At 40.1% G+C, this 27690-nt stretch overlaps 1 protein-coding gene across 10 annotated transcripts in view; it reads left to right on the forward strand.

The window, feature by feature from the left end:
• Window positions 1-27690, forward strand: part of Stau2 (staufen double-stranded RNA binding protein 2) — a 244679-nt gene that overhangs the window by 2743 nt on the left and 214246 nt on the right. For 3 of the 10 annotated variants that reach the window (NM_001393676.1, XM_063287123.1, XM_063287127.1), the window contains exons 2-4: window positions 6041-6107; window positions 22952-23253; window positions 24635-24765. In NM_001393676.1, coding sequence (NP_001380605.1) covers window positions 24652-24765 — 114 coding nt within the window. In that variant the 5' untranslated portion in view covers window positions 6041-6107; window positions 22952-23253; window positions 24635-24651. Of the gene's footprint in view, window positions 1-6040; window positions 6108-22951; window positions 23254-24206; window positions 24230-24634; window positions 24766-27690 lie in introns of those variants that run through there. The other 7 variants (XM_063287126.1, NM_001007150.2, XM_063287125.1 and 4 more) reach the window with 4 other exon arrangements.

Below are 27690 nucleotides of genomic sequence, written 5' to 3' on the forward strand. Positions count from 1 at the left end.
TGATAAAAATCTAAAATTCGAAAAAATGCAGAAAGCATCCCAGAATGAATAGTTAGTAAAGTATTAGAACTGTTTTTGTACCTAACTGCTTTAGCATTTTTCTAAATTATTTTATGTGTATGTGTATATTTTCCTACATGTATGTCTGCACCTGTGTTCTCTTCTGCCTTTCATGTTTGCCCATGGAAACCAGAACAGAACATTGGATTCCCTGGAACTGGAGTTACAGACAGTTGTGAGCTGCCATGGGAGTTTTGGAAATCAAACCCAGGACCTTTGGAAGAGCAGTCAGTGCTTAACTACTGACCCATCTCTCCGTCCCTGTCTTTAGAACTTGATTGGCCCTAGGTCCTCCCATATGCTAGGAAAACACTGCTAGGTCTGAGCCCAACTCCATCCCTTTTTAAATTGTTAGTGTGTGTGTGTGTGTGTGTGTGTGTGTGTGTGTGTGTGTGTGTGTGTACGCTCTGCTGGGTAGCCTAGCTCCCAATCCTCCTACCTCAGCCTCCCCTACCACTGTGCGTAGCTCTTACCTTCATTTCTTTTGTGCCCAGTGCTTTATGTCTTATCATTTATATTCATGGAGAGAAAACAGTCTATTGGTAATGTGAAGTTGAACTCTGTTAATACCAGACTGCATGGAGTTAAGTGCTGCACGATTAGTCACATTGAAATACTGTCTTGTAGGTGTTCCAGAACATACTAGATGCATCCTGTCCATAATACTTACAACTTGCATGTATATCAGTGATTGACTTTGAATATCCCCCACGGTTCTATATAGCTGCCCTAGTCATTAAACTCTTGGCATTTGTTGATGCTGTTAAGACTGAGAACCCAAACTGGCCTTGAGTGCCGTGGAGCCAAGGGTATAACCTTAAGTTAATCCTCTTGCTCCACTTCCCAGGTGCTAAGATCACAGGCTTGTGTCATTACAGCTCTTAACTTTGGCCCAGAAAAAAAATTGTAAGAAGGCAAGTCTTTCATAGTTTAGTGTCTTGTGAAGAGAAGAGGGTTTTGAACCTGTCCAACTGGGTACTAATCATAGCAGTGTGCACATGGCTATTGTAGATAACCCAACCTCCATCTCAAGCTGATGGAGATTAAGTGAGTACAAAAATGGCAAAATGTGGCACAGGACATGGGCTTGTGTCTGGTAATTGTTCCTGGGCTGGGAGCATGTCTGTAAAGGTATAACTGAGTAAACCGTGTGTTCACAAACTTTCACTGGCTCTTAGGAAACATTGACATTTATAATTGGATATTCCTTAATAGTTTTTTTGGAAGGGACCTACCTTAACAAATTAAAATGAAGACGTAGAAGTTTAAAAGATTTATATATTTAGTGTGTTTTTGTCTGCATGTATGTGCACCATGTTCTTGACTGGTGCCTGAGATGATCCCCGAAACTAAGTCTGAGATGTCATTTGGGCGCAGGGACCAGGTGTGCTGCAAAAGCAGCAAGTATTGTTAACCAGGGAACATCATTTTAAAGGTGAATCCCACGAATTCTCTAGAGCAAGCAGCTCTGGATGGATGCTTCAGGTTTGTATAGTTTGTAGCCTGTCGGTAAGGATAGCACATGCGACTAGAAGGGGTCCTGATGTAAATCTAATTCATGCTGAAGGTAGACTGTTAAATCACAGACACAGTCGGACCATTCGCTCCGTGTGAGCTGCGCCTCTTCCCTTGCCTGTAGCTGGCTGTCAGCGGCCTCTCCTGCTTTCCTTGGTGCCCTGGGATCTGGACTGTCATGTCCTCCTGTGCCTGCCTGGCTGCCACCGTAGGGTGTTTTTGAGACACGTGACTAGGTCTCTCTAACAGTGCTTAGGATGGATAGGTGGATTTTTTTTTTTTTTTTTTTGAGACCACAGACAACGTATTAACAACTTTGGATTGTTTTTTTGTTTTTTTGTTTTTTTGATGTCTTGATTTTTTTCTATCATATTGTTTAAAATATAGGACAATAAGCTGGGCAAATCTTTAAAAAAGAAACAAAGCCTTAAAGAAATATGCTGCTTTGGAATTCTTAATTATCCATAGTATACTTATAAGTGATTTTTAAATTTAGTGAATATAGCTTGTTTGATGGAAAAATGAATAATTTAGAATGGTATCCAATTAACAATGTTGTTATAGACACAGTAGTTTCAGTTTATGTAGCTTATTATAATTTTGAAAGGCTTATGGAATATATAATATTAAATGAATGGATATTTTCATTTTTTAAAAAAAGATCTATTTATGTATTTTATGTATTTGGCTGTTTTGTCAGCATGTACATTTACACACCAGAAGAGGGCATCACATCCAGTTTATATTTGGTTGTGAGCCACCATGTGGTTGCTGGGAATTGGACTCAGGATATCTGGAAGAGCAGCCACTGAGTAATGTGTCTGTTCCCAGTGATTTCATTTTTTTAATGTCAAAAACCCCTTTTGTATATCAAGATTAGAACCTAAAGAATGTACCCCAGTATCTTCTGTATGCTTATATTGATGCATTCTAGTATTAAAGGAATATTAGGTCTGTATATAAATATTTTTCCTGTTTAGAGATGGATACCTAATTAAAAAAAATGATGGGTCACAGAGTTGACGCGTATTTAATAAATGTTAAACTTTGGGAGATAAAGAGCACTAAATCAATTTTTTAGTACATTTTTACTCTTTCATCTTCCAAAAGAATTGTTTTCTTTTTCTTTTTCTAAAAATAGATTTAAAAAATTGTGTATGGGTGTGCAGTGTATTCAGAGGCATCTCCTGAGACTAGAGTTTCAGATGGCTGTGAGTTCTCAAGTGGGTGCTGGGAACTAAACTTAGATCCTCTGCAGGAGCAACAAATGCTCTTAACCCCAGAGAGCCATCTCTCTAGCTCACCACCCCCCACATTAATTATTTCAATTAAAAAGGAAATTGGGAAAAAAAAGGAAATTGGGCTAGTGTTTTTAGTTGTAGCTTGTGTATTTTAACACCATTGAAGGTATGATGCATTTTAGAAATATTTTAAATGTATTCTTTGGCAAATATGTGTGTGTGTACATGTGTGTGTTAGATACACACACATGCATACACACACACACACACACACACACACACATACACACACACACACACACACACACAGACATACCAGTTAGAGCAGACCACCTTCATCCACCTTCATATTCCTCCTCCCATCTCCCTGGACCCTCTCAATCTTTCCCCTTCCCACTTTCGTGTGTTGTACTCTTCCTCCTCCTTTAGTAACCCACAGAGTCCAGTTAGTGCTTCCTCATGAACATGTATAGCCACACTGCAAAGAGAAATGACACTTTCACTCCCAGCAGCTCCTCAGGGAGAGGTGGAGTCCCTTCCCGTTCATGCTGGAATTACTATCTGACTTGGTCTGTACAGGTGAGCCTACCACTGAGAGGTAGGAATGTAACCTCATGTCTTGTCTGGAGGGCAGCACTACTTCATAGTGCTCCTCCCAGGCCCCTGGGTCTTAGTTCTTCCTGTCCTCTGTTCTGTGATGGTCTGATCTTTGTGGGAGTGACAAAGATGTCTCAATTAGTATTGGATACTCAGTTATTTATTCTCAGGACCCTGACCAGTTATGAGTCTCTGTATTGGTACATGTTGTAATTAAGTTTTGAATTAAAAATGTAGATGTTTTTGGAATTTATCACTTTTGAATCCTAATTTTTTTCTGTTTGCTTATGCTGAACAGGGATTTAATTTTAGACTGATACCCAAAGCCCAAAGGCAGTGTTGAATTGCTGGATGTCTTATTTACTGTTGCATAATTAGCTATCCCAGGCCGTAAGGGCTTAAAGCAATACACATCTAGCAGTTTCACTGGTTAAGCTACCTCTGGTCTCTTTTTCTTTTTCTTCCTCTTTTTCCTTTTTGGACACACAGTTTCTCTGCGTAGTTATAGCTGCCCTGGAACTTGCTCAGTAGACCAAACTAACCTTTAGCTCAGAGATTCCTCTGCATCCTCATGCTGGGATTAAAGGTCGCTGATCTCTGCTGCTGTATGACTTTGCTAATGGGCTTTCCCTTGGGGCTGCCAGCAAACCTGAAGGCTTGAGTGGACACTCTTTTTCATGTGGCTCTTGGTTGAATTCTGTTGTGGATCCTTGGTCTTTATACTTTGCCTTCTCTTCTGTCACTTGGCTGCTATGTGCCTTACCAGAGGTTGCCATCCTTCAATGCCAATGAGCAGGCGTTGGTGCATCTGAGACTTGTACACCTCACTTGAGAAGTGGCATCTCACTTCCTGTTTGTTAGATACCGCCCACCAGTCTGCCTTTTAAACGTTTAAGGGGGGGGGGGGGTGTGAAGGTACAATAATTTGGCAAAGGCTCAAAAGGTTATCTGACAGAAACTAGAAATCACCAGTAGCCAGGTCCTCTGTGACAGACCTATTCCCTTAGAAAGTTTGGGAAACATTTAGAAAAGAAATAAAGACATACAGGTGCTGAGAACACTAGTGAGAAGTGTTCAATGTTTCAAGGTAATTGTGTGTGCACACGTATGTATGTGCATATACATGTAAGTGTGCATGCCCACCCGCGTGTGTAGCAGCAAAAGAATGATGTTGGGTAGCCCACTGTATTGCTCTCTGTCTTATCGCCTTTGAGACAGGGCCTTTCACTGAATTTTCAGGCTGCTGTTTTGGGCTAGACTGGCTATGAGAACACCAATCATCTTCCTGGCTCTGCATCCTTCCCCCAAGCACTGGTGTTCCAGGTTCATATGGCTGTACCTACCTTTTTATCTGAGCTCAGGGCATTGTGCTTATGCAGGAGGCACCTTTACCCACTGAGCCGTGTTTCCAGCTTAATAGTAACTTTGGATGGACTCCAGTTTGCATCTTGAGACAGGGATAGACCAGTATGAGTGTGTATGTGAGTATATGCACCTTTGCTTCTGAGGAGGAGGCCAACTTTACAATTTTACAACAATAACTTCTGCCTAGGTGATGGGATTCAAGCTCTTTGCTGTTTTGTTTGGTAATTTTTATAATGGCAGGTACTGGTACATTATATTTTATGTGAATTTTCACATTACAACAGCCCATGCTATCTCTATCTCTCTCTCTCTCTCTCTCTCTCTCTCTCTCTCTCTCTCTCTCTCTCTCTTTGTGTTTTTCTTCCTTCCTTTGGCATCTACTTAAAAATTAAATATAGAAGAGATTTACCACACGAAACAAATCAAAACCAGAGTGTTAGGCCCTAAAGGAAAGTAAATACAAATTTATCATTGGGGTGGATATATCATAATAGAGGTCTAAAATACTGTTTTTAATTATGTGTGTGGATATGTGCACACAATGTAGGTGCCATTGGCGGCCAAAAGGGTTGAATTCCCCTGGAACTGTGTTACGAGTGTCTGTAAGCTGCCCTCTATGTGGGCACTGGTAACGGAACTCTAGTCTCCCATAAGGGCAGAGTGTGCTTTTAACCACCGAGCTACCTCTCTCACTGCTAGTGATTTTTTTTAAGCAAACATTATGTACATACTCTTTTATATTGAGAATAATAAAAACATACCCATCTAGGTAATTGCATATTATTTTTATAACATCAAAGAGAGTGCTTGTGTGAGTTACATCTTCCTCGAGGGTTCAGTGTTCAAAACCTGACTGGAGAAAGGGGGTTATATGTTTAAAATGTTGATCTGAAATGTCTAGCATTGCTGACAGCTTCTCTTTTGCTTGAGTTGTCTAAGAACTCCAGAGCAAGATGGTGCTCAAGGTTTAACAGTTGCAGCCAACACTGCTTGTTATGGTATCCACTAATTGTGGCTGTTTACTGAAGTTAAAATTAACATTGGCTTTCCTGGTTGCACTAGCCACGTTTTGTGTACCCACTCGCATGCATGGGTACTGGATTGGATTGCAGAAATACAGGACATTTGTCACGATACAAGTTCTGTAATAATCCGAATCCCTTCATGTTGTTACTGATTTTGGTAAAAAACATGTGTTTAAGAATAACCAGAAGTCACTAAAATTGGTAAGTTGAACTTTATTTCTGTTTTTCATTTTCCAGTTTTTTGGAGCTGTGAGGGATACAGAAGTTTGATCAATATTGTCTTAACATGCTTCAGATAAATCAGGTGAGTCTGATTAAGGCATGTCTTACTTACAGGGTACTTTGCTATAAACTGGAACCTTGGAACATTGTATCTTATCTATTCTGTAACCATAACGGACTGCTGCCTTAAGGAGGTACATGCTATATAAACGCTGGGGCCTGGGGAAAGAGAGAGGCTGTTTGAGTAAAGTGGTGGTCGTCCTGACAGTTGGTAACTCCTGAATGTGCAGGACAAAGGTTCCTGATGTTATAGCTTTCTTGGATGTGTTGATATGCCCAGAACAACCATAATCACGAAGTAACATCACTAGCTGGCAGTTCTGTAGACTTAAAGCATTTTTAGTGATACATCTTGGGATACTTGTGTCAGTGTATTTTTAAGAAAGGATTCTTTTTCTAGGGCATTTACACAGGCAAGAAGGATGGTTACTTCTAAACAAACTATAGTTTGTAATTCTGTAGACTCATTAAGGAAGAAGTTTTCCTTAGGGCTTGGCATTCCTCTAAGAACTATATAAACTGAATTTTACCTTTCTTTAACAAACAATATTGTAGCTCCAATATTATAAAAATATTTTCTAGCTTATTTGTTTTTAAGTCAAAGTAGACGTGATTTTTCTGTTTTCTGTGATTTAAGAAAGTAATCCCTCCACAGTCAGGTTCACCCACCTTAAGAACTGATTCCTGTACCCCGAATGCTACTACATCAGTGACTTCAAGCTTTTCTGTTTAGGCCTCTCTGAGGTAGAGTCACACTGTAGGTGTCAGATTTATCTCTAACTTGGGGATCATCACAAACCTTACAAGCACTTGAAAAAGAATCTGAATGCTTCCAATCTGGATTGGGCAAGGCCATTCCAGCTTGTGGACCTTACTTGCACAGGCTATCCTGGACTGCAAAACCCATCCCTTATTTGGGTTCACCTGACCCCAAGTCTAGTGAATCTCAATAGCATTCTGCTCTTTAACTTACTTTTCTTATGGCATTTGCAGCTATTGTCAAATTGAAGATACAGTTTTCTGCATCTGTGGATATGTTTTTGGTAATACATCTGTAATTTCAATCAGCCACAGGTTAAAAATATTAGAAACCATATTCCTTCTGTTAAACCTAGTTCCTAAACAATAGCTATACACAGCTTCAGCGTCATCCTGGGTATCATAACTAACTTGCAGATGATTTAAAGTATTCAGGGTGATTTCTGTAAACTTGGGCATGAGCTCAGCATATGCATTTAGGGCTTGAGCATCTGCAGGCTTTGGCATGTAAGAGACCCTGAGGGATGACTGATTTGTGTGACATTTGTCTCCTGCAAGAAGATAGTGGTTTTGCTTGCTTATTCTTCTAGTTCTACATTTAAATAGTTTCTTTTCTAAAAAATATAGTCATTACATGAGAGAATGAACAGCAGTGTTGTTACTAAAGCAGACATCTACACAATTGTGTTGTTCGTTCAGGTATTGTATAACCTCCCATTACACAAGCGCCGGTCAGTAAAAGCACTCTGTTATTCTTTGATCTCCCTCTCCCTCCACCACACACACACACACACACACACACACACACACACACACACACACACACACACAGAGAGAGAGAGAGAGAGACAGAGAGAGAGAGACAGAGAGAGAGAGACAGAGAGAGAGAGAGAGAGAGAGACAGAGACATACAGAAATCTTCTTGTACAAGAAATATTGCTTTTATCAGAGACATTTAGTGGAGGCCTGAGGAGCCCTGAGCATGCACTGTGCTTCGTCACGTTGGAAATAGCAGCATGACTTGTAAGAACTGTCTTAGTTAGGACTATTGTAGGTACACAGCTGTCATTCAGTAATTTCCAGCAGCTCTTTGTTGTCACACTGGGTATAATTAGAACACGATGTTTTGTATGTTTGTATAGATAGGGGAAAATGACTACTCATCTTTATGTTTAACCACATGCATTGAAAGTTAGTGAAGGATCAATACTAATGCGGGTCACTCACTCCATACGTTGCACATTACTGAATTAGGAATTGTATACGATCCCTTGGGATTTGCCTAGAAAATTTAATTAGTGATTGGAGGTAGATGAAATCAACTAATAAAGGCATGGATTACCAGGATCAATTAGGGATTCCTTACTATTGACTGTTTCATTTCTTCAAAATGCTCAAATCAGAGAGGAATAGTTAAGATGTAAAGACTTGTGCTGGATGTCTCTACAGTTTTGTTCAGATGACTGCAGAACCTGGAAAAGCTGTTGCTGCTGTTGATGCATAACACACTGCTATTATTGGTCTTTTTATATAAATATAAATATATATATACAGATATATAATTTGAATTTTTTGAAACTTTACCTGTGCTGTCAACTTTCGAAAAAAGTATCCCCGTTTACTGTGTTGAGTTGGCACTGTACAGAAATTAACAGCCATATTGGTCTAGAAATGTTGAACTTAAGTTTTTTCCATTTGTACAGGGGTAACACACTGTATTAAATATGTAAGGTCTTATATACGTGGGTTTGATTACAAAAACTAATAAAGTATTCTCTAAATTAAAAAAAAAAAAAAGCAAGACCAAAATCCAGCTGAGAAATCTCAAAAAAAACAAAAAACAAAAAAAACAAAAAAACAAAAACAAAAAAAAGATGTAAAGACTTTCTTCTCACTAGCCAAGCTTAAATTGAATTATTAAACTTTGGAGTGACTTTTATTTTATTTTTATGGCCATGGCTTTCTCATGAGAGGGGGAATTTGCAAGATAAAAGTAAAAATGATGAAAAAGGATTTAAGCTGACCCTCATGAAGCAACAAATATTTTACTATTTGATTTTAATGCTCTTTCTAAGGTTAGTTCTAAGTGTTTATCTGGAAGAATTTCCCTCCTTAATTAATCACAAATAACTGCACCTTTTTCTTATCCTAACATATTCTTTTGTATGTACCACTAAAATTGATTAAAACCGAGCATTTATGAATAACTGCATTATGTCATGTCATTATAATTATTTGATATTAAATCTAACACTATAATTGTGAAATAAGGGGTGCTTTGTGTAAACCCTGTCTTAAAAAAAAAGTATGTTATACTAAAAACAGGCAGATCTTATGGGAAAATGCTTTTAGGAAGCGTTTTTATAGAATTAGAACAAAGGTGGTAGAATACAATGACGGAGACACCTCTCATCACACTGTCTGCTAGGCCAGCAGAGCAGCCTGGAGCCCTGATGCCTTCCCCACTTGGGGAGTGTCTTAGTCAGGGTCTCTAGTCCTGCACAAACATCAGGACCAAGAAGCAAGTTGGGGAGGAAAGGGTTTACTCAGCTTACACTTCTACATTGCTCTTCATCACCAAAGAAGTCAGGACTGGAACTCAAGCAGGTCAGGAAGCAGGAGCTGATGCAGAGGCCATGGAGGGATGTTACTTACTGGCTTGCTCCCCCTGGCTTGTTCAGCTTGCTCTCTTGTAGAACCCAAGACCACCAGTTCAGGGATGGCACCACCCACAATGGGCCCTTCCTCCTTGATCAGTAGTTGAGAAAATGCCTTACAGCTGGGTCTCATGGAGGCATTTCCTCAAGGGAGGCTCCTTTTTCTGTGGTAACTCCAGCTTGTGTCAAGTTGATGTACAAAACCAGCCAATACAGGGAGGATGGGGTACAAGCTAGGAGTGGGTTGTTAATTAGGAGAGAAAGATGTGCAGCCGCCTGGAGTATGTATGGTGCTTCAGAAACCTTGAACCAAATGAGTGACTTGTTGTAGTAAATATTTGCATGTAAAGCTATTTGGGCAAAATAATATCCCCTATGACACACAGCAGATGTAAACGCCTCTTTAATAAATGAATGGTTGTTCGATGGGAAAGACACTGGAACTGAGTGGTAGAATTGGAGATGGCGGTGGCTGTGGAAGCAGGTCCTTGGGCTGTGGGAGGGTCAGGTCTCTACCAGCCACCTTGCCCCTGTTCCCCCATCTCCTGCAGGCCTGGCGTGCCGCATGGAGCCACAGCTGCAGCCACTGCCCCCATTGCTCTCCCTGCTTCGGGGAGAAGAGCACCAGGCGCTTACTGAAGGCTGCAAACAGGATGGAGCTCTCGAAGATCCTGCCCCTGGATCTGCCAAGCTTCAAGATAGGCCTGACTCTGAGCAGGACGTCAGAGATGAAGAGTGGATCATTTTCTGGATTGAGTCTCCTTGAAGCACTACTGTGCTGCTGCTGGAGGCCATGCTACTGCTGGTGATCTGTGCTACCACTAGAGGCCATGACGATGTCTGTGATCCTTGGTGCCTGCTGAAACCATGTTGGAACCATGTTGATGTCAATAATCTGTGCTGCCATCAGAAGCCATGGTTTAAGTCCGTGGTCCATGCTGCCACTGGAAGCCATGTTGATGTACATGATCTGTGCTCTAGACGGAAGGTGTGTTGATGCCGGCGGTCTGTGCTGCTGTTGAAAACCATGTTGTCCGTGCTGTGGGCAGCTGATGGGAGACCATATTGATGACCATGATCTATCTGTGATGTTGCTGGAACCCATGTGAAAGTCCATGTTCCATGCTGCCACCCAGTGCTATGGGTTTGTAGTGGTATCTATGACTGCAGATTTAAATCCTAAGAATGAGAGACATTGAAGGCTTTTGTGACACCCTTATCAAGAAATAGAAAGAAATAGAAAATAGTCTATTTCAAAAAGAAATAGTCCAGACAGGAGTCATTGAAGAGGGTTCTTTAGAAATGTAACTTAAAGATGCTGAAGTATATCTCTTCACAGTTGATGGCTTCCAGGGGAGGGTGGTTGGACGAGGTACATGACTAAGTTTTCTTTAAGAGACTGGCCACTCAGAGTTTGAGTACACTTCAGTGAGTGTGTGGACAACACTTACTGAACTCGGTGGGGTTTCTGAGGGGGCAGGGCACAAGAGTTGGGGGAATGGGAAGCGAGTGTGATCAGGGTGCATTGTATAAAATTCCCAAATAATTAATAAAATACTATGCTGGGGGGGTATGTTTATACTGTGGAAAAATGGATGGTGTGGATAAAGAAAAAAAGCCGTAGAGAGTTCCACATTCTGTTATAGAGATAATCTCTGCTAGCATTTTTTGTGGTGTACACTTGAGCACTTTTCTATGAGGGTATATTTCTTTGTGAATATATTGTTTTTACACTGTCATTATACTACGTATAAAGTTCTGGAGTAATTTTACCATCTTCAGTTTAGAAGTCCTGAAATGTAATCAGCCCATGTGTTGGGCAGACTTTATGTTCTAGTTAGTGCCACAGTAAATTTTTACATTTCTTTTTATTAAATGCTAGTCAGAGGTCCTCAGAGAGCTGTGGTGTATAAGTATGAAGACCCCCAGATACATTTAATAATAGACGAGGTCTGTCCAGTTTCTTTTGTGTCTGATGTCTCCTGCCAGTCTCTTCATTCACTACTGTACTGTGTGAAGAGACCCCACGGCCACAGCGATTGTTATAAAGGAAAACTTGTCATTGGGGCTGGCTCACAGTCTCACAGGTCTAGTGCATGATCATCTTAGCAGGCAGCATGGCAGCATGGCAGCCTGCAGGCACATGTGGTGTTGGAGGAGTAGCTGAGAGTTCTATATCCAGGTCCTCAGGCAGGGGAGGAGAGCCACTGAGCCTGGCTTAGGCTTTTGAAACCTCGAAGACCTCCCCATCCCTTCCTCCCATCACCCATGATACTTTGCACCAACAAGGCCACACCTTCTAATACTTCTCAGGCAGTGCTGCTTCCCGATAAGGAAGCTGTGAATAAATGAGCCTGTGGGGCGTTCTTATTAAACCACCACAAGTGCTCTCAGCCAACTGCAGTAGACATTGTAGCAGGGACAGTTACACAAGAAAAAGAAATACAGGTACACTTGGAAGAAATAAAGCCATTTTCAGATGCCTGTGATTGTCTGTTTAGAAAATGTCTATGAATCTATGCACACAAAATCAATAACCAAATTGAACATGCATTGATGCACATAGAATATATAAAAATTGTTGCTTTTGTATGCTAGTAATGAACAATCTGAATTAAAAATTTGTTTATGAGCGAGTGAGACAGCTTAGCTCATAAAGGCGCAGGTTGCTAAGCCTGGGGAGGAGAGTTCCATCTCTAGGACCCACACGTTGGAAAGAGACAAGATTCCTTGGCGTTTCCACACATTTGCCGTGGTGTGTGCTTTCCCCCAACACTAAATACATTTTTAATAATACTTACAAAGGAGTAGACTTGCGTATGAAGGTCTTAAACCACGAAACATTGTTGAATGAATCAGACCTAGATGGGTAGAGAGGCTTAGCATGGCTGAGACAACACTATCTCCTGCAGCTTCCCGACTCCGTGTAATCTTTATTAGGGCAATAATGAAAGGTAAAAGATCATCTTCAGACACACACAATAAGAACAGGCCCAAATCCGAGCAGCAGTGACAGGAACAAAGTGGAGAAGTCTTACTTTCTGCATGAAATTTTACTGCAGTAATCCAAACAGGAAACTGTTGGCAGTAAAGATGACTTATGGCGCAGTAGAAGGAAATGGGCATTATAGAAATAAATCAGTTCGCACTTTTTGTTGTTTTGGGTTTTTGTTTTGTTTTGTTTGTGACAAGAATAACAAGACCATCGGGGAAAGAATAGACTCTTCAGGTTATTCTGGGACATTTAAAGGTGAACATATAAAACAGTGGGTTTAGTTCCTTACTTACACACTTCACAAAGCTTGCATGTGTGTTCTAGACTTCAGAACTGGGTTGTGATAGTGCTTGCCGGTCGCTCTGGCCACGCAGTATGCTGGCGTTTCAGTATAGGTGAAGGCCAGTCTGAGCGTCACGCAGGCACATGTATTTAAAGCTCTCTCATCAAGTGAAAAGTGTGTGCGTGCGTGCGTGTGTGCGTGCGTGCGTGTGGTAAATAGCACTATATAGAAGCGTATACAAGGCACCAAGGTGTCCATGAAAAGAATACTTGACTGTGTACCAGACCAAATAAATCAGAAGGCCCACGAGATACTACACATGTGCTAGGATGGTAGCGAGAGTCAAAAGATTAGCACACCTTTGCCAGGGCTGGAGCAATGTGAACTTCCATATCCTTCTAATGGGAGTTTTAAATGGTGAATCAATCGTCTGTGGAAACGTTGGAGCATCCCTTAGACTAATGCATGGAATTGCCATGATTCAGTGATTTTTTTTTTTTTTTATCTAAAACATATCCTGGGGGGTTAAAAACCGGCAGCCCTACGTATATGCTTTCATCGTAGTTTTCGATAGAGAGACGAGAAACAGACCAAGTCTGCACGGATGGATGGCTGAGCAGATTGATATTTATACTCCAGGAAGCAGAACCTAGATATAAAAATGTATCGATGCATGTCCTCGTGTAGGCGAGTCTTAAAACTGTGTTGAAGGATCGAGTATACAGAGTCCCATATGCTGCGATTCCATCCATTGGAATATCCAGGACAGGTAATCCTGAGGAACAGAATCCATGGTTGCCAGGGTCTGCCAGTGCTCCTCACCTTCCTCACGGCTGCAACCCGTTAATAGAGTTCCTCATGCTGTGCTGATGCCCAATCATAACACTATTTTTTTGCTACTTCATAACTGTAGTTTTGCCACTGTTATGTACATAATGTTGCTATGACACGTGATCCCTGTAGGTGTCGTAACATACAGGCTCAGAACTGCCTACTTGTCATGGAGCTCCCTTCTAGAAGAAAACATTCTGTAATTAGATCCGTTAGTGATTGTAAAGTGCTGTGAGTTGTAAAGCCAGTGTCTTGCTTGCTCCTAATAGATTAATTTGATCTTATGTTACTTTCACATAAAATACAAGACTGATAAAACACGGACTACAAAGACTGATTTTTGTAGACAAAAGTGTAAAAGCTGCTGTCAGCATGCTCTGAATCTTTAGAGAGGAGAGGAAATAGGAGGAGAATGTAGGAATAGGAGGAAAATGTAAAATATACTCGATGGAACTCTGAGAAACAAGGAGGTTACTTGAGGTTAAAATTCCAGCTAGATTGATAGCAGATAAGGCAGGAGGAGGAAGGAGTGGTCTTGAATCTGTAAATTCTGCATGTTCAGAAGGAAGCATAGGATGGAGAGTCGTGCAATAATGGGGCCCCGGAGAGGGAGACAGCATTGCATTGTGGCTCGCAGTTTTCAGTAAACATGTAGCCAGTTCCAAAAACGAAATCAGTGAACCAAAAGTGGAAGAGACAGACCTTAAAGGAACCACTGTCATTAATGGCTGAAAAGCAGAAATCCTAATTGGAAGTCTTCAGACCAGCCCAAGACAAATAGACGTCCGTACTCTGCAATACTCCCCCTCCCCAGCCCACAGGTACCAGGCAAACCCTGTACTGTTAAGCTCCATCTTTAGCCCTGAACAAGTAATAGAGATACGGATGGATATAAGATGTTTGTGGGAATTTCCAGCCAGAAGAGCAGAGCAGCGTCTTTAATGAAAGACGACGTCTGTTGCCTCAGCATTCTCTTCTAGTTGAAAATACGTTTCAAAAAGTCATGGTTTTTTTAATTATTGAAATTTACATAATAAAATTTATTATGGTGACATGTACGGTTCTGTGGATTAGTTATCTTCCATGCTTATTACTGTCAATAATCTTGTAGCTTTATAGTTTTCCCAAACTGGAAATGTAGTTAAATGCGTACTTCTCCCGTTGCTCCTCCCCTGAGCCTCTGACGTCATCATTGTACCCTCTGACTGTGTTTGACTACTCTTACCTTCATAGAAATATAATTGTATATATTTGTTCTTTTGTTAGTGGCTTAATTTAGTACATTTTAAGTTTGTTATAGTATATATCAGAATTTTCTTCCTTTTGAAAATCGAATAGGAAAAACTGAAAAAAAAAAGACAGAGATATTAGTTTTCACTAGTCCTGGATAGTTTTTTATTTGCATAATTGTTCTTGCCAGTACAGGTAAGCAAGAAAAGGCACTCAGACTGGGAAAGAAGGAACACACTTGTCTTAATTCATAAGTGACCAGATCATCTATGTAGAAAATCAGGCAGCATCCTACTAAAGCTAATGAATGAGCAGATCTGGCTTGAAGGATATAAGAGCAATAAAAAGCCAGTAATTTCTAAAGTACACTAATGGGACTCCTAAAATGAAATAAAAGCAATGCTTTTAGGATCATAAAAATATGAAATAGCTGGATTTGGTGATGTGCACACCCACAATCCCTAAACTTGTGAGGCAGAGACAGAAGAATCAATACAAGTTTGAGGTTAGCCTCATCTATATAGCAAGTGTCACTTCATAAGAGCAAAACTAAAACTACTCCCATACTTTCATAGTAATATTTGAACCTAAGAAAATATGTCAGAGGAAACAGAACTACAATTACTGCTGACAGAAATGAAACAGCACCTATATAAATGGAGGGCTTGACCTTCACTATTTACCAGTATCTTAGGAGTTGAATTTCTGAGAAGTTGTCCTAGTCACTGAATTATTTGTGATGCCCAAGGCAATGTTACTTTTATGTTTACTTGTAGACTCATGGACTTTTGGAAATTCTGAGTCCCTTACTGCACACATCCTCACCTGAGATGGAACAAGTCCCCCCAACCCCCACTCTGCCTTCCTTTACTGTTCACGTTGCCAGCTTTTGATTGTCACACTGGCTGCACTTCTGCGCTTGTCTTAAAACAGTGCCAACATACAGTATTGAAGGCTGTGAGTGTTCCTAGCTAACAAGGGCTCTGATGCGCCTTTTGGGAAAATTACCTATTAGGTAAACTCTGATTCGGCTGGATAACAATGTTCTCTTGGCTCTGATTTAATGTTAACGAATCAACAATATACATGTCTTTAAAAACTTACATTTATTTATTTATTTATTTATTTATTTATTTATTTATTTATTTAGAGTGTGTATGTGGTCTGTGTGTGTGTCTGTGTCTGTGTGTGTCTGTGTGTGTGTATGTGGTCTGTGTGTGTGTGTGTGTCTGTGTGTGTGTGTGTCTGTGTCTGTGTGTATGTGGTCTGTGTGTGTGTATGTGGTCTGTGTGTGTCTGTGTCTGGTGTGTGTGAGTGTCTGTGTCTGTGTTTGTCTGTGTGTGTGTGTGTGTCTGTGTGTGTGTGTGTCTGTGTGTCTGTGTGTGTGTCTGTGTGTGTGTCTGTGTGTGTGTGTGTGTGTGTGTGTGTCTGTGTGTGTCTGTGTCTGTGTCTGTGTCTGTGTGTTAGCACACACATGCCATGATGCATGTATGGAGGTCAGAGGAAAACTGGCAGGCGTCAGGAGTCAGGTCTTCTTTCGTGTGGGTTCCAGATCGTCAGACTCAGTGACAAGCCCAGTGTATACATTTTAAGTAGAGAGCCTTTGAACAGAAATATATAAAGATCGTGTATTCATGAATGGAAGAAAATGTGGCCAGAGGGCTGCAGGAGAATAATCTCTTCCCTTGGAGCAGCGGTTCTGTGTTCACTAGTCCTCTTGGCAGGAACGTAGATCTGTCACACACTAGCTGTATATCATTTTCATGAGTTGCCAGACAGCTTTCTTGATGTCCACCAAATCTGTAGATTTGAGATAATGATATTACAGTTTTTATATACCTCGTTGTTGAAATAGGCAAAATCATTAAAACTTTATTTAAGGATTCAATAACATCGAGCCAAGATAACAGAGTAAATGAATAACCTAAGAGGCCAATTCTCCATGATCCAAGAACTATAAATAAAGCTCAGTGGAAAGAGTATTGCTATAAAAACAGACAAATTGATGGAACAGAGTACTTCTTTCAGAAATAAAGCCACTTATAGACAAAAGTCAGGAGTAGAGGAAGTAGAGCCACAAATGGTACTAAAGCCTAAGATGACTGTCAACTTAAATGTGATACCTCTTGAAGAAAATGAGACCAGTTAGATGATAACGTCCTTGCCTTGTCAGCGAATCGTGACCCATGGACGGATGAATGGGTAAACCGTTGTTGTCAATGCATAGCCTGTTTGCCTGCTTTGTGGTACTTGCTGTTCAGATTATCACTGTGACTGTCTTATCTAAATCTCCTATGCAGTTCCTGTGTGTGTTGCTGCCTTCATAGAGGTTGGTACAGTTGAATTTTAATCAACACTATGCCCCTAAATACCATTAACATCTGTCTCAGCGACTTTTCTGTTGCTGTGAAGAGACACCATGACCAAGGCAAATGGGTCCTATGGTTTCAGAGGGTTAGTTTATAGCCCTCATGGCCAGGAAGCAAGGAGCTAAACAGTCATGGTGCTGGAGCAGAGGTCGAAAGCTCATAACTTACTGGCATGGTGGTGGTGGAGAGAAAGTGAGATTGGGCCTGGTGTGGCTTTGAAACCTTAAAGCCCAGCACCTCAGTGACACATTCACTCTAGTAAGGCCACCCATCCTGATCCTCCCCAGACAGTTCCACTAACTGGGGACTAAGCATTTAAACGTATCAGCCTCTGGTAGCCGTTCTCATTGAAACCACCACACACCCATGTCCTTGCCCAGTACTTATGTGTAAATTTAAAAATCTCAACAATGATACATTGCAAGGAGCTAGAAGTAAGGGCTTTCAGAATATTTTAACCATGAACAAGTGATAAACTTTGAGTAGTTAGATAGACTTAGCCTGGTTTAAACATTGTACAGTGTGTAATTCACTCCCTTGCTATTTGCGTTAAAACATTTATATTTCTTCCTATCTTACTGACGTAGTACATTTTTCATGTTAGCTATCAGTTTTTGCATAGTGGCGTCTAAGTTTTTTTTTTTTTTAATCTAGAAAAGTCTTTTGTGTTACAGGATTACAACAAATACGTAGTCAAAGTGTCTTTTGCATTTTAATTATTTTGGAATTTATTATGTTTTTGGTATGAACTTGCTGCTTTTTCTAGTGGATAGATGTAGTGGAGTTCAAAGCCTGAGCGGTCTTACAGTGGGCTCTGTGTGGACAGGTTAAGTGCCACGTCCACTTTGAGTGGGAAACTTCATGCTGTTAGCTCTGGGCAGATGGCTGCGTTTTCCTTAGAGGATCAAAAGCTAGGAGAGGCAAAGTTCTTTCATCTTTGATTTTGTTTAATTTTGCTTTGTTTTTTGCCTTTTTTCCCCGTGCAATCTCTGATGAGTTCCCTCCAAGAGCAGAGATGAGAAAGACAGGAGTTGGGAAGGAGATGGGGAGGGGCTGTGTCCTTTATGACACAAGGATGGGAATGAGTGTTGTGTGGAGGGAGCTGCTGGGACACCAGTAGGTGTGCGGCCTCACTGGCAGCAGCTCTGACTTGCATGTGTTCTGTAGGGCGTCTGCTACTGTGAGCTCTGATGTAGGAAATGTCTGCTGCTTTAGTGGGTTCTGGTTCAGTCTCTCTTTATTGCAGATCTCCCATCCACCGGCTGGACCTAGGCCTCCCCGCTCATATGCAGCAGATATGCAGCTTGACCTTTATGTGGGTCCTGAACAACTAGAGCAGGGGCTATCCCAAAAGCTGTTGGCTGTACATGGAATATGTTCTACTAGCTGGACTGCCTTGTCTCACCTCAGTGGGAAAAGAAGCCCTTAGCCTCTCAGTGGCTTAAAGTGCCATGGTAGGGGGACCCAGGGGAACCCCCACCTACTCAGAGAAGGGGAGGGGGGGTGACCTGGAGGGGGGCAGTGAGTGGGATGTAAACTGAATAAGTAACAAAAAGATTAAATTAAAAAATTAAATAAAAATTTTTAACCTTTTATATGTATTTTATGTGTATTTTGTCTGTGCAGCATGTGTGTGCAGTGTCAGTGGAGGCCAGAAGAGGGCATCAGTTCCCCTGTGACTGAATTTGCAGCCAGTTGTGAGCCATCATATGGGTGCTGGGAATTGAACCCTGGTCGTCTGGAATAGCAGCCAGTGCTTTTAACCACCAAGTCATCTCTGCAGCCCCATTCATTTTTCATTCTGCTCATGATTCACTTGATTTGTTTCATGTACTGGTGTCAACACAGAGCCATGTGCAAGTGGACTATACCTCTAGCCTTTGTCCCTCTCTCTCCTCTTTGGAGGTGTAGCTAAGTCTGGACACAAACTTGTACTCCTCCAGCCCCATCTTCCCCATCTTCCCCAAGGCTGAAATTACAGATGTATGGCTGTGTTTGCTTCCGTATATCTCTGAAAAGCTTGAGCCATCTTTTCCTTGTCTTCTGACCTTGATGACATCCTGTTTTCTTTAACTAATGTTATTACAGTCCTTTACAACCTCTTTTTCCACACCCCTGTGTGTCAGGCCTCTCTGTTACAGCCTTGTCACAGTGCCCACCACACTGATTTGTAGTGCTTGTTAATAGTATACTTGTGTCTCCTACTAGACATCGCTTTTGGAGACAGATTTCACCTGTATGTTGAAAACATATTTTTAGTTTGAATAGTCAAGACTCAGAAACCTTATAATATTTGTGCAGATATGTATATCTAAAAATACAGTGTATATTTGTATTTTTGTCTGAGATAGTTATTTTTGTAATATACAGATATTTTACAAATATTTTAATTCAGGTTTTATTCTAGTTGTATGCAAGTGAATTTCATATCAATTAAGGTAGACTATTCTATTATATAGAAAGGAGAAACTCAGTAAGTATAGTTTATATGACAGTTGGGGATTTTTCTGTGGAAAGAGATGGAAGGTGTTCCAGTGACCCAAGGGGGAAAAGGGTAATGAGTGTCAGAGGATGCTAAAGAATGTGCTTGTATGCATAAAATCAGTCTGTCCTGATAGAACATTTTGATTTAGAATGTGTGCATCTAGAAAGCCATAAAATTTCATAAAACTATTATCAATAGTTTTAATAAATAATAAGTAATTTATACTTATTAATAATATATTATTGTTAATAGTGTCTTATAGATTATATATAACCATCTACTGAGAAAAACCTTTTAGTAGATTTTCCTGTATGGAAAGTAAAATCTCATTACTTTTAAAGTCACATTATATGCAGTGGCCCTCTGCAATGTTAGTCTTACACTGTGGAATCTATCACTGTTAATCTTATTTAATGTAAAAGAGAGTATTACTCTTTCAGCTGCCCAGATCCATGAATCACATTTCATCACATATTAGTGATAGTTTTCAAAGAGACATAATACAGGGGGTTGTGGTGCACAACTTCAGTCGCAACATTCGGGAGGTAGAGGTGAGTGGATCTCTGTGAGTTCAAGGCCAGCCTGGTGTATGTAGTTCTAGATCTGCTGTTTTCATCAATAGGGTCTGGCCTTCTTTTTCTGGGAGGCAACAGAGGGTTACAAAAGTAGCCTATGCTGTTCTGAGGGTCTCTTGCAACCCTTTGACCAACAACTGGAGAAGAGGTTTCTATGTTTAGCATTGAGGCTTTTGGTGGGAGCTTTATCACCCCAAGTTGTAACCTTAATTAAATTGTATGTGTATATGTTATACATATTTTATTTAATTTTAAGAAACATAAAATGTTAAGAATCCCTGTGTCCCTTTCATTAACATCCTTACATTTCATATATGTATATGTACAAGTGACTCTAACATCCTTATGTTATCTGTATAATACTAACACTAACATCCTTATGTTATATATATAATACTAACACTGGCATCATTAGGTTTTATATATAAAACACTAATACTGACATCCTTATGTTATCTATGTAATTATCACTGGTATCCTTATGATATATATATATATATATATATATATATATATATATATATATAACACTAACACTGGCATCCTTATGCGATATATATATATCAGCATCCTTATGTTATATATATAAAACACTAACATCCTTATGTTTTATATATACACACACACCAGCATCCTTCTGGCATTCTTATATATATAACACCCCTTTCACTAACATCCTTATTACACACACACACACACACACACACACACACACACACAAGCATCCTTCTCGTGTGTGTGTGTGTGTGTGTGTGTGTGTATAAGGATGTTAGTGCACAGCTATGTTGTATCTAAGTTTGTCTGTCTTCCCTACCCATTGCTGGGAATGACACCCAGAGGGTCTAAAGCCTGCTGTGCAGCTGGATTGCTGAGTTAGAGCCTCCAAAAGTAAGGCTGTAACTCTTTACTGTTTAGTAGACTGCTTTGTTCGATCCCTTTGTAGCTACTTTTTCATACCTTTGGTATGACTTCAGAATTATTATGTAAATTCTCTAGCTCTGTGAGGTTTCTAGTTACCTAATAAGTTTTCTGATTACCTGGAGGACAAGAGCGGGTGGCTCATGTCTGTAATCTCAGTCTCTTGGAGGCTGAAGTGCGAGACTTAGGGATTTAGGAGCAATTTGGGGGGTAAGTAGCAAGTTCCAGGCCATACATATACATACATACATACATACATACATACATACATACATACATACATACATACATACATACAGGCTGTACATACTAACACCCTATCCTAGACAAAAACCCCAAATTGTGTAAAGTTGTATCAGAAACAGATAACTGACTGTTTTTAAAGTCGCCATCTCTCAGCTGGTTTTAGTTATGAAGCTTTATCAAACAGGTTCTTGCACCACACTCATCATAAACTGTTTTATTGGATTCATATTAGTTTTATGAAGGAAAAGTTCAAATAAATGAAATTAAAGGTTTATACTTTACTACTTGGTACTTCCTGAAAAGGATTTAGATTAAGTTTTATTATCAAACAAGGATTGCATAAATATAAATTATATTTAAAGATTATACAGCTAAACATTTTCATCTATAAAATGTTCACATTATGACAGGTATGCTTTTAATACTTTTTGCATTATTAATGTGAGTTCATAGTATTATAGAATGAAATGGATTAGGCAACATTTTACCACATCAATGATTTCTTACTTTTAATATTTGATTTCATCCATCTAGCTATCATTTTATTTATTTATGTATTTTGAGGCTTGCTATATAGTGCAGGTTGATCTTCCACTCGTGGTCCTGTTGTAGGTTCTTGAGTGTTGGGATTTCAGACATGCATTACCATATCTGCCTGTTTCTGCTTTTTAAATATATCCAGTAAGCTGTCTGTTTCTTGTGCTTGGGACAGTTCATGTCATGGTAATGAGAACTAATATTGATTGTAGCATCAGATCATCAAATTTTCTGTAGTGGAATGAATGAATATAAAGTGCTTCTTTGCATGATTCATAGTGAATTACTTAGAAGGTAGGTTTTCCTAAATCTCTCCAGACTTTTATCTATTTTTGGTCTCTTTCAGAATATTGACTAGTTCTGTTTCAGTTCGCAGGACACTTAGGATGCTGAAGGCATCAGACCAGCTGTGCCACCAGTGGCTGCACTGACTCAGTCTCTTTGCTTCAGTTCACCGTCGTTGCTTGTGTTCTACTGAGAATCTGTGTAGCCTTCTCGAAAAGCCATTTCTTAAGCCTGGCGTTCATAATCAGAGAACTGCACCATATTTATTTTCCTGTTAAGAACTTTACAAATTTAAATGAATTTTGTTTTATATAGTAAACCATACTATAAGTTTGTACATGAGGTTCCTGAGTTGCTTTTTTTCTTTTAAGTATTCTCCATACATTATTACTGCCTTAGCAGAAACTAATGTACTTACATGTCTTATGCTTAGATCCTAAATATTTTCGGCCTTGATTAATGGGAGATTAAATAAAAACTAAAAAAGTTAAATGTGTCTATAAATGAGATAAAGGAAAACATAGGATAAAATAATTTACTCCAGTATTTAGAAAGTACTCTAAAAACTCAGTACCTCAAATCTACTGTAGCAGACCATAGCACGCATTTAAACTTAACCTTACAGTGTCTTCTGAGTGAAGCAGATCCTTCCTCTTTCATTCTTCTATTTACGTTTATTGTTTTTTATTGTGACAGGGTCTCCCTGTGTTGCTCAGACTGGTTCTGAAGTCCTCAGCTTAAGACATGCTTCTGCCTCAGTCCTACTCGGGCTTTCACCTCACAGAGCAGCAGAGGGTTAATGAGCCTTGTGACCTAGGAAAGAATTTCTTAAGACATAAAAAGCATAAACCTTAGTAGAAAAACATTGATAGCAACTACATACAAAATAATCCATAAAGCCCAACAGAGGCCCTTCACAGTGAGCTGTAACAAAATGGCTAACTTCACTAGTAACTCGGGACTGCAGAAAAAGTTCAGACATTGGTGGACATCGTCAGGTAAGCATCAGTGTAAATGAAATTAGACATGAGACTTTACTTCACATTTTCACGTTTGAAGCATTGTAAGGTTGTTTGGCACAGTCATTCTGAGAGCCACTTGGCTTTTAAGAGAGTGAAGAATTCAGCTCCTAAATGCCTCAGTATGGGATGGATGAAAAGCTACCACTGCAGTAGTGCCGGGGAAAGTCTGTATCAGTTAAAATGCCACACAGAAGTCAGTGTCAGTCAAAATCCCAATATCCTAGGGAGACAGTGTCTGAGAAAACTCAAGTCTTAATGCTGTAAATGTGAGTTGAAAGCCCGATATAGCAAGACTACTTCTTTATGACTACATATACAAATACAAATATATTTTACACGCGTCTCTAAAAGGGTATATTCTAAATTCATCTTGGTAATTTTCACAAAAGAGTAAAGGAGCTTTATGAAAATGGAGCACAGTTTGCTTCTTCTTAAAGAAAACATTCATAAATACAAAACAACGCTCAAAGCAAATGTAGAAAACGCCAACAGCTTTGATGCTGGGCACTGATGGAAGCATTTCATTTTTCCTCTTTTTACCCCCTTTTTTTTTGTTTTGAGACAGGGTCTTATGATGGAGTAGCTTGAAATCCTCCTTTTCTACAGAAGTAGAAAAAGGCTGCTAATTGTTCCACTTGCTGCTTTTAAAATTTTCCTAAAAAATTAGAAGAAAACATTTAATTTGCTGAGGGTTACCAGAAATATTATATATTTATTATATAAATATTAAATATTTACCCTTAGGACTTTATCCTCAAGTTTGGAACCTGTTCTGCGCCAAAGCGAAAGGAAACATATTGATTGATAAGGTGTTCAGAAATTGGGCGAGGGATAGTGTTCAGTTGGTAGAGGGTTTGCCCATCACGTAGGAAGCCCTGCGTTTGATCCCTACATGCGACTGGATGTGGTGCTTATACCTACAATCCCAGCACCGGTCATCCTTGTCTACAAAGTAAGTTTGAGTTTGAAACTATCCAGGGACACATGAGACTCTACCTTACCAAATAAAAAGACGAATTACTAAGACTTAAGATACTTAACTGATAACAGTAAAAGTCTGTTGAGAGAAAAGGGAAACTTATAATAGAAATTAAAAGCTGTTTATAATTAAGTATGGTGGTGGTGTTATATGTATATAGAGAATAACTTAGCTAAGAAAAAGGTATCTTTGTTTATTGTTCAAGATTTGCTTCATTCTATTGCACGTGGTAGAAGACATTATATAAGAATTTAAATAGAAATTTATGAAAATAATTTAGCTGTATGATCTAACTTTAGTCTAAAAAGTCAAACCTAGTTTTTCTTCCACTTTTAAAAGTCATTCTTGACAAAAACTTTACAGCCTTTTTATTTGCAGCTTTTCTCCACGATAAAATGGCAAATCCCAAAGAGAAAACTCCAATGTGTCTGGTAAATGAGTTAGCCCGTTTCCATAGCATCCAACCCCAGTATAAACTTCTGAATGAAAGCGGGCCTGCTCATTCGAAGGTAAGGTTACAAAGAGAGGCGGTGATCGTGCTGCTCAAACTGTCAGACTTAATTTGTCAGGTTTCGTTATGCTTTGCTTGGGGGGTGGTAAACGGCCTGGAGACCTCTAAGTCAAGCAGTCTTGTGTGTGTTACGTTTTGTAGAGCTTTCAGATACAGTACCTCCTAAGAAGACCCTGAAGCCGTAGGACTGTCACAGTTTGTGGTTGAAGGATCTCAGTTATAGGAACGTTAAGTGTCTAGCCTAGGAGATTATAAATACCAGCAGTGGTGTTCTTCCCAGTAAGTCAGAGCTGGTAGAACTAGGATGGCCAGAGCAGGTATTACAGTGGTTCAATGTGATGTTTAATTTTAAGATCTTTATAAAAGAACCTGTAAGTTGTTTATCATTGTTATCTGTGTATTTATTTGCAATGTTCTTTTGGAAACAAAGGCAGTTTTTATTTATAGCTACATATACATATATTTTACATACATTTCCTTGATACGTGTGTGTGTGTGTGTGTGTGTGTGTGTGTGTGTGTCTGTGTGTGAGTGTGTGCATGTGCATGTATACATACAGATAGACATAGATATTAATTACAAGGAAATTAGTACATCTATGTTTGAGCTCTGTTCATCTCTTGGAAAACATTTCAGTTGTGCATGGTTTTCCCTGGCACATTTTAAGTTGGGTATTATGAAAGTCCTGGACTTTTGTATACAATATGTAAACAGTTGGTTCTGTGAGAGTAGTTAGTCTATAATGCAGGTGGCATTTGGGATATTTGGATGTTTTCTGTCTTGTACAAAGCAAGGAAAATAGGTGAAGCTGTGGCCTGTTGGGTTTGTTTGTTGTTAGCTTTTCTGGAGTCATTCTGGGCAGTATCCATGCCACCTCTTGCTTGTAGCAGAGAAGGCAGTTGTGACCTTGTTCTAGCTGCCTCTCCATGGGGCCTGGCTCTTTTCCACCCGTTTTGTTCTTAACTGTGTCAGACTGTTTACATTCAACTACCTTATGGGATTTTCACATCTCTGCTTTCTCAAAAGTGACTAGTAAAGTCCTCCTGCCTTAATCCTCCCCTCCCCCCCCTTTTTAATGGCCATCCCTCCATCTTTACTTTCTGTGCCCTTTGCTGCTCCTCTTCCTTCTCTGTCAGCAATGTCTCCTTCCAGTGTATTGTTCCCATCAGCCTGTAGGCATGCTGTTAGCTTTTCTGTCTTAAAAGCAATTTGACAGGATGCCTTCCTTAGGTCCTGTGGTCACCTCTGTCCTGTATAGATTCGTGCAGGAGAGATCCATATGCCTGCTTCTAGTTCCTCCATAGTCAGTTTTGTTCCTCCCACCCCATGGATTTTCCAGTGGACGCCAACCAGCACCTCTAGTGGTGAACGCTGCCTTGGTTGTCAGGCCTGTGTTCCAGAACTGCTGCTATACCCTCCTTGCTGAGGAAATATCCTTTCTTCCGCTTTATCTTTTGTGCCACGGGCCATGTATGTATGTTTTGAAGACTTTTTGTGTTATTTATTTATTTTGGTTGAGATGTCCCGCTGCGCTCCCGGCTGGCTGCAGGCTCTGTCCTCACTTTCCTAAGGCAGGATTTCATGCTTACACCACCTCCCTGCTCACGAGCCATTTTTTTTTTTTTTTTTTTTTTTTTTTTTTTTTTTTTTCCTTTTTTTTTTTTTTTATTAACTTGAGTATTTCTTATATACATTTCGAGTGTTATTCCCTTTCCCGGTTTCCGGGCAAACATCCCCCTCCCCCCTCCACTTCCTTATGGGTGTTCCCCTCCCAACCCTCCCACCATTGCCGCCCTCCCCCCATAGACTAGTTCACTGGGGGTTCAGTCTTAGCAGGACCCAGGGCTTCCCCTTCCACTGGTGCTCTTACTAGGATATTCATTGCTACCTATGGGGTCAGAGTCCAGGGTCAGTCCATGTATAGTCTTTAGGTAGTGGCTTAGTCCCTGGAAGCTCTGGTTGCTTGGCATTGTTGTACTTTTGGGGTCTCGAGCCCCTTCAAGCTCTTCCAGTTCTTTCTCTGATTCCTTCAATAGGGGACCTATTCTCAGTTCAGTGGTTTGCTGCTGGCATTCGCCTCTGTATTTGCTGTATTCTGGCTGTGTCTCTCAGGAGCGATCTACATCCGGCTCCTGTCGGTCTGCACTTCTTTGCTTCATCCATCTAGTCCAATTGGGTGGCTGTATATGTATGGGCCAAATGTGGGACAGGCTCTGAATGGGTGTTCCTTCAGTCTCTGTTTTAATCTTTGCCTCTCCCTTCCCTGCCAAGGGTATTCTTTTTCCTCATTTAAAGAAGGAGTGAAGCATTCACATTTTGATCATCCGTCTTGAGTTTCGTTTGTTCTAGGGATCTAGGGTAATTCAAGCATTTGGGCTAATAGCCACTTATCAATGAGTGCATACCATGTATGTCTTTCTGTGATTGGGTTAGTTCACTCAGGATGATATGTTCCAGTTCCAACCATTTGCCTACGAATTTCATAAACTCGTTGTTTTTGATAGCTGAGTAGTATTCCATTGTGTAGATGTACCACATTTTCTGTATCCATTCCTCTGTTGAAGGGCATCTGGGTTCTTTCCAGTTTCTGGCTATTATAAATAAGGCTGCGATGAACATAGTGGAGCACGTGTCTCTTTTATATGTTGAGGCATCTTTTGGGTATATGCCCAAGAGAGGTATAGCTGGATCCTCAGGCAGTTCAATGTCCAATTTTCTGAGGAACCTCCAGACTGATTTCCAGAATGGTTGTACCAGTCTGCAATCCCACCAACAATGGAGGAGTGTTCCTCTTTCTCCACAACCTCGCCAGCATCTGCTGTCACCTGAGTTTTTGATCTTAGCCAATCGCACTGGTGTGAGGTGAAATCTCAGGGTTGTTTTGATTTGCATTTCCCTTATGACTAAAGATGTTGAACATTTC

This window comes from Rattus norvegicus, chromosome 5 (genome assembly GCF_036323735.1).
Source record: "Rattus norvegicus strain BN/NHsdMcwi chromosome 5, GRCr8, whole genome shotgun sequence".
Taxonomy (NCBI): Eukaryota; Metazoa; Chordata; class Mammalia; order Rodentia; family Muridae; genus Rattus; species Rattus norvegicus.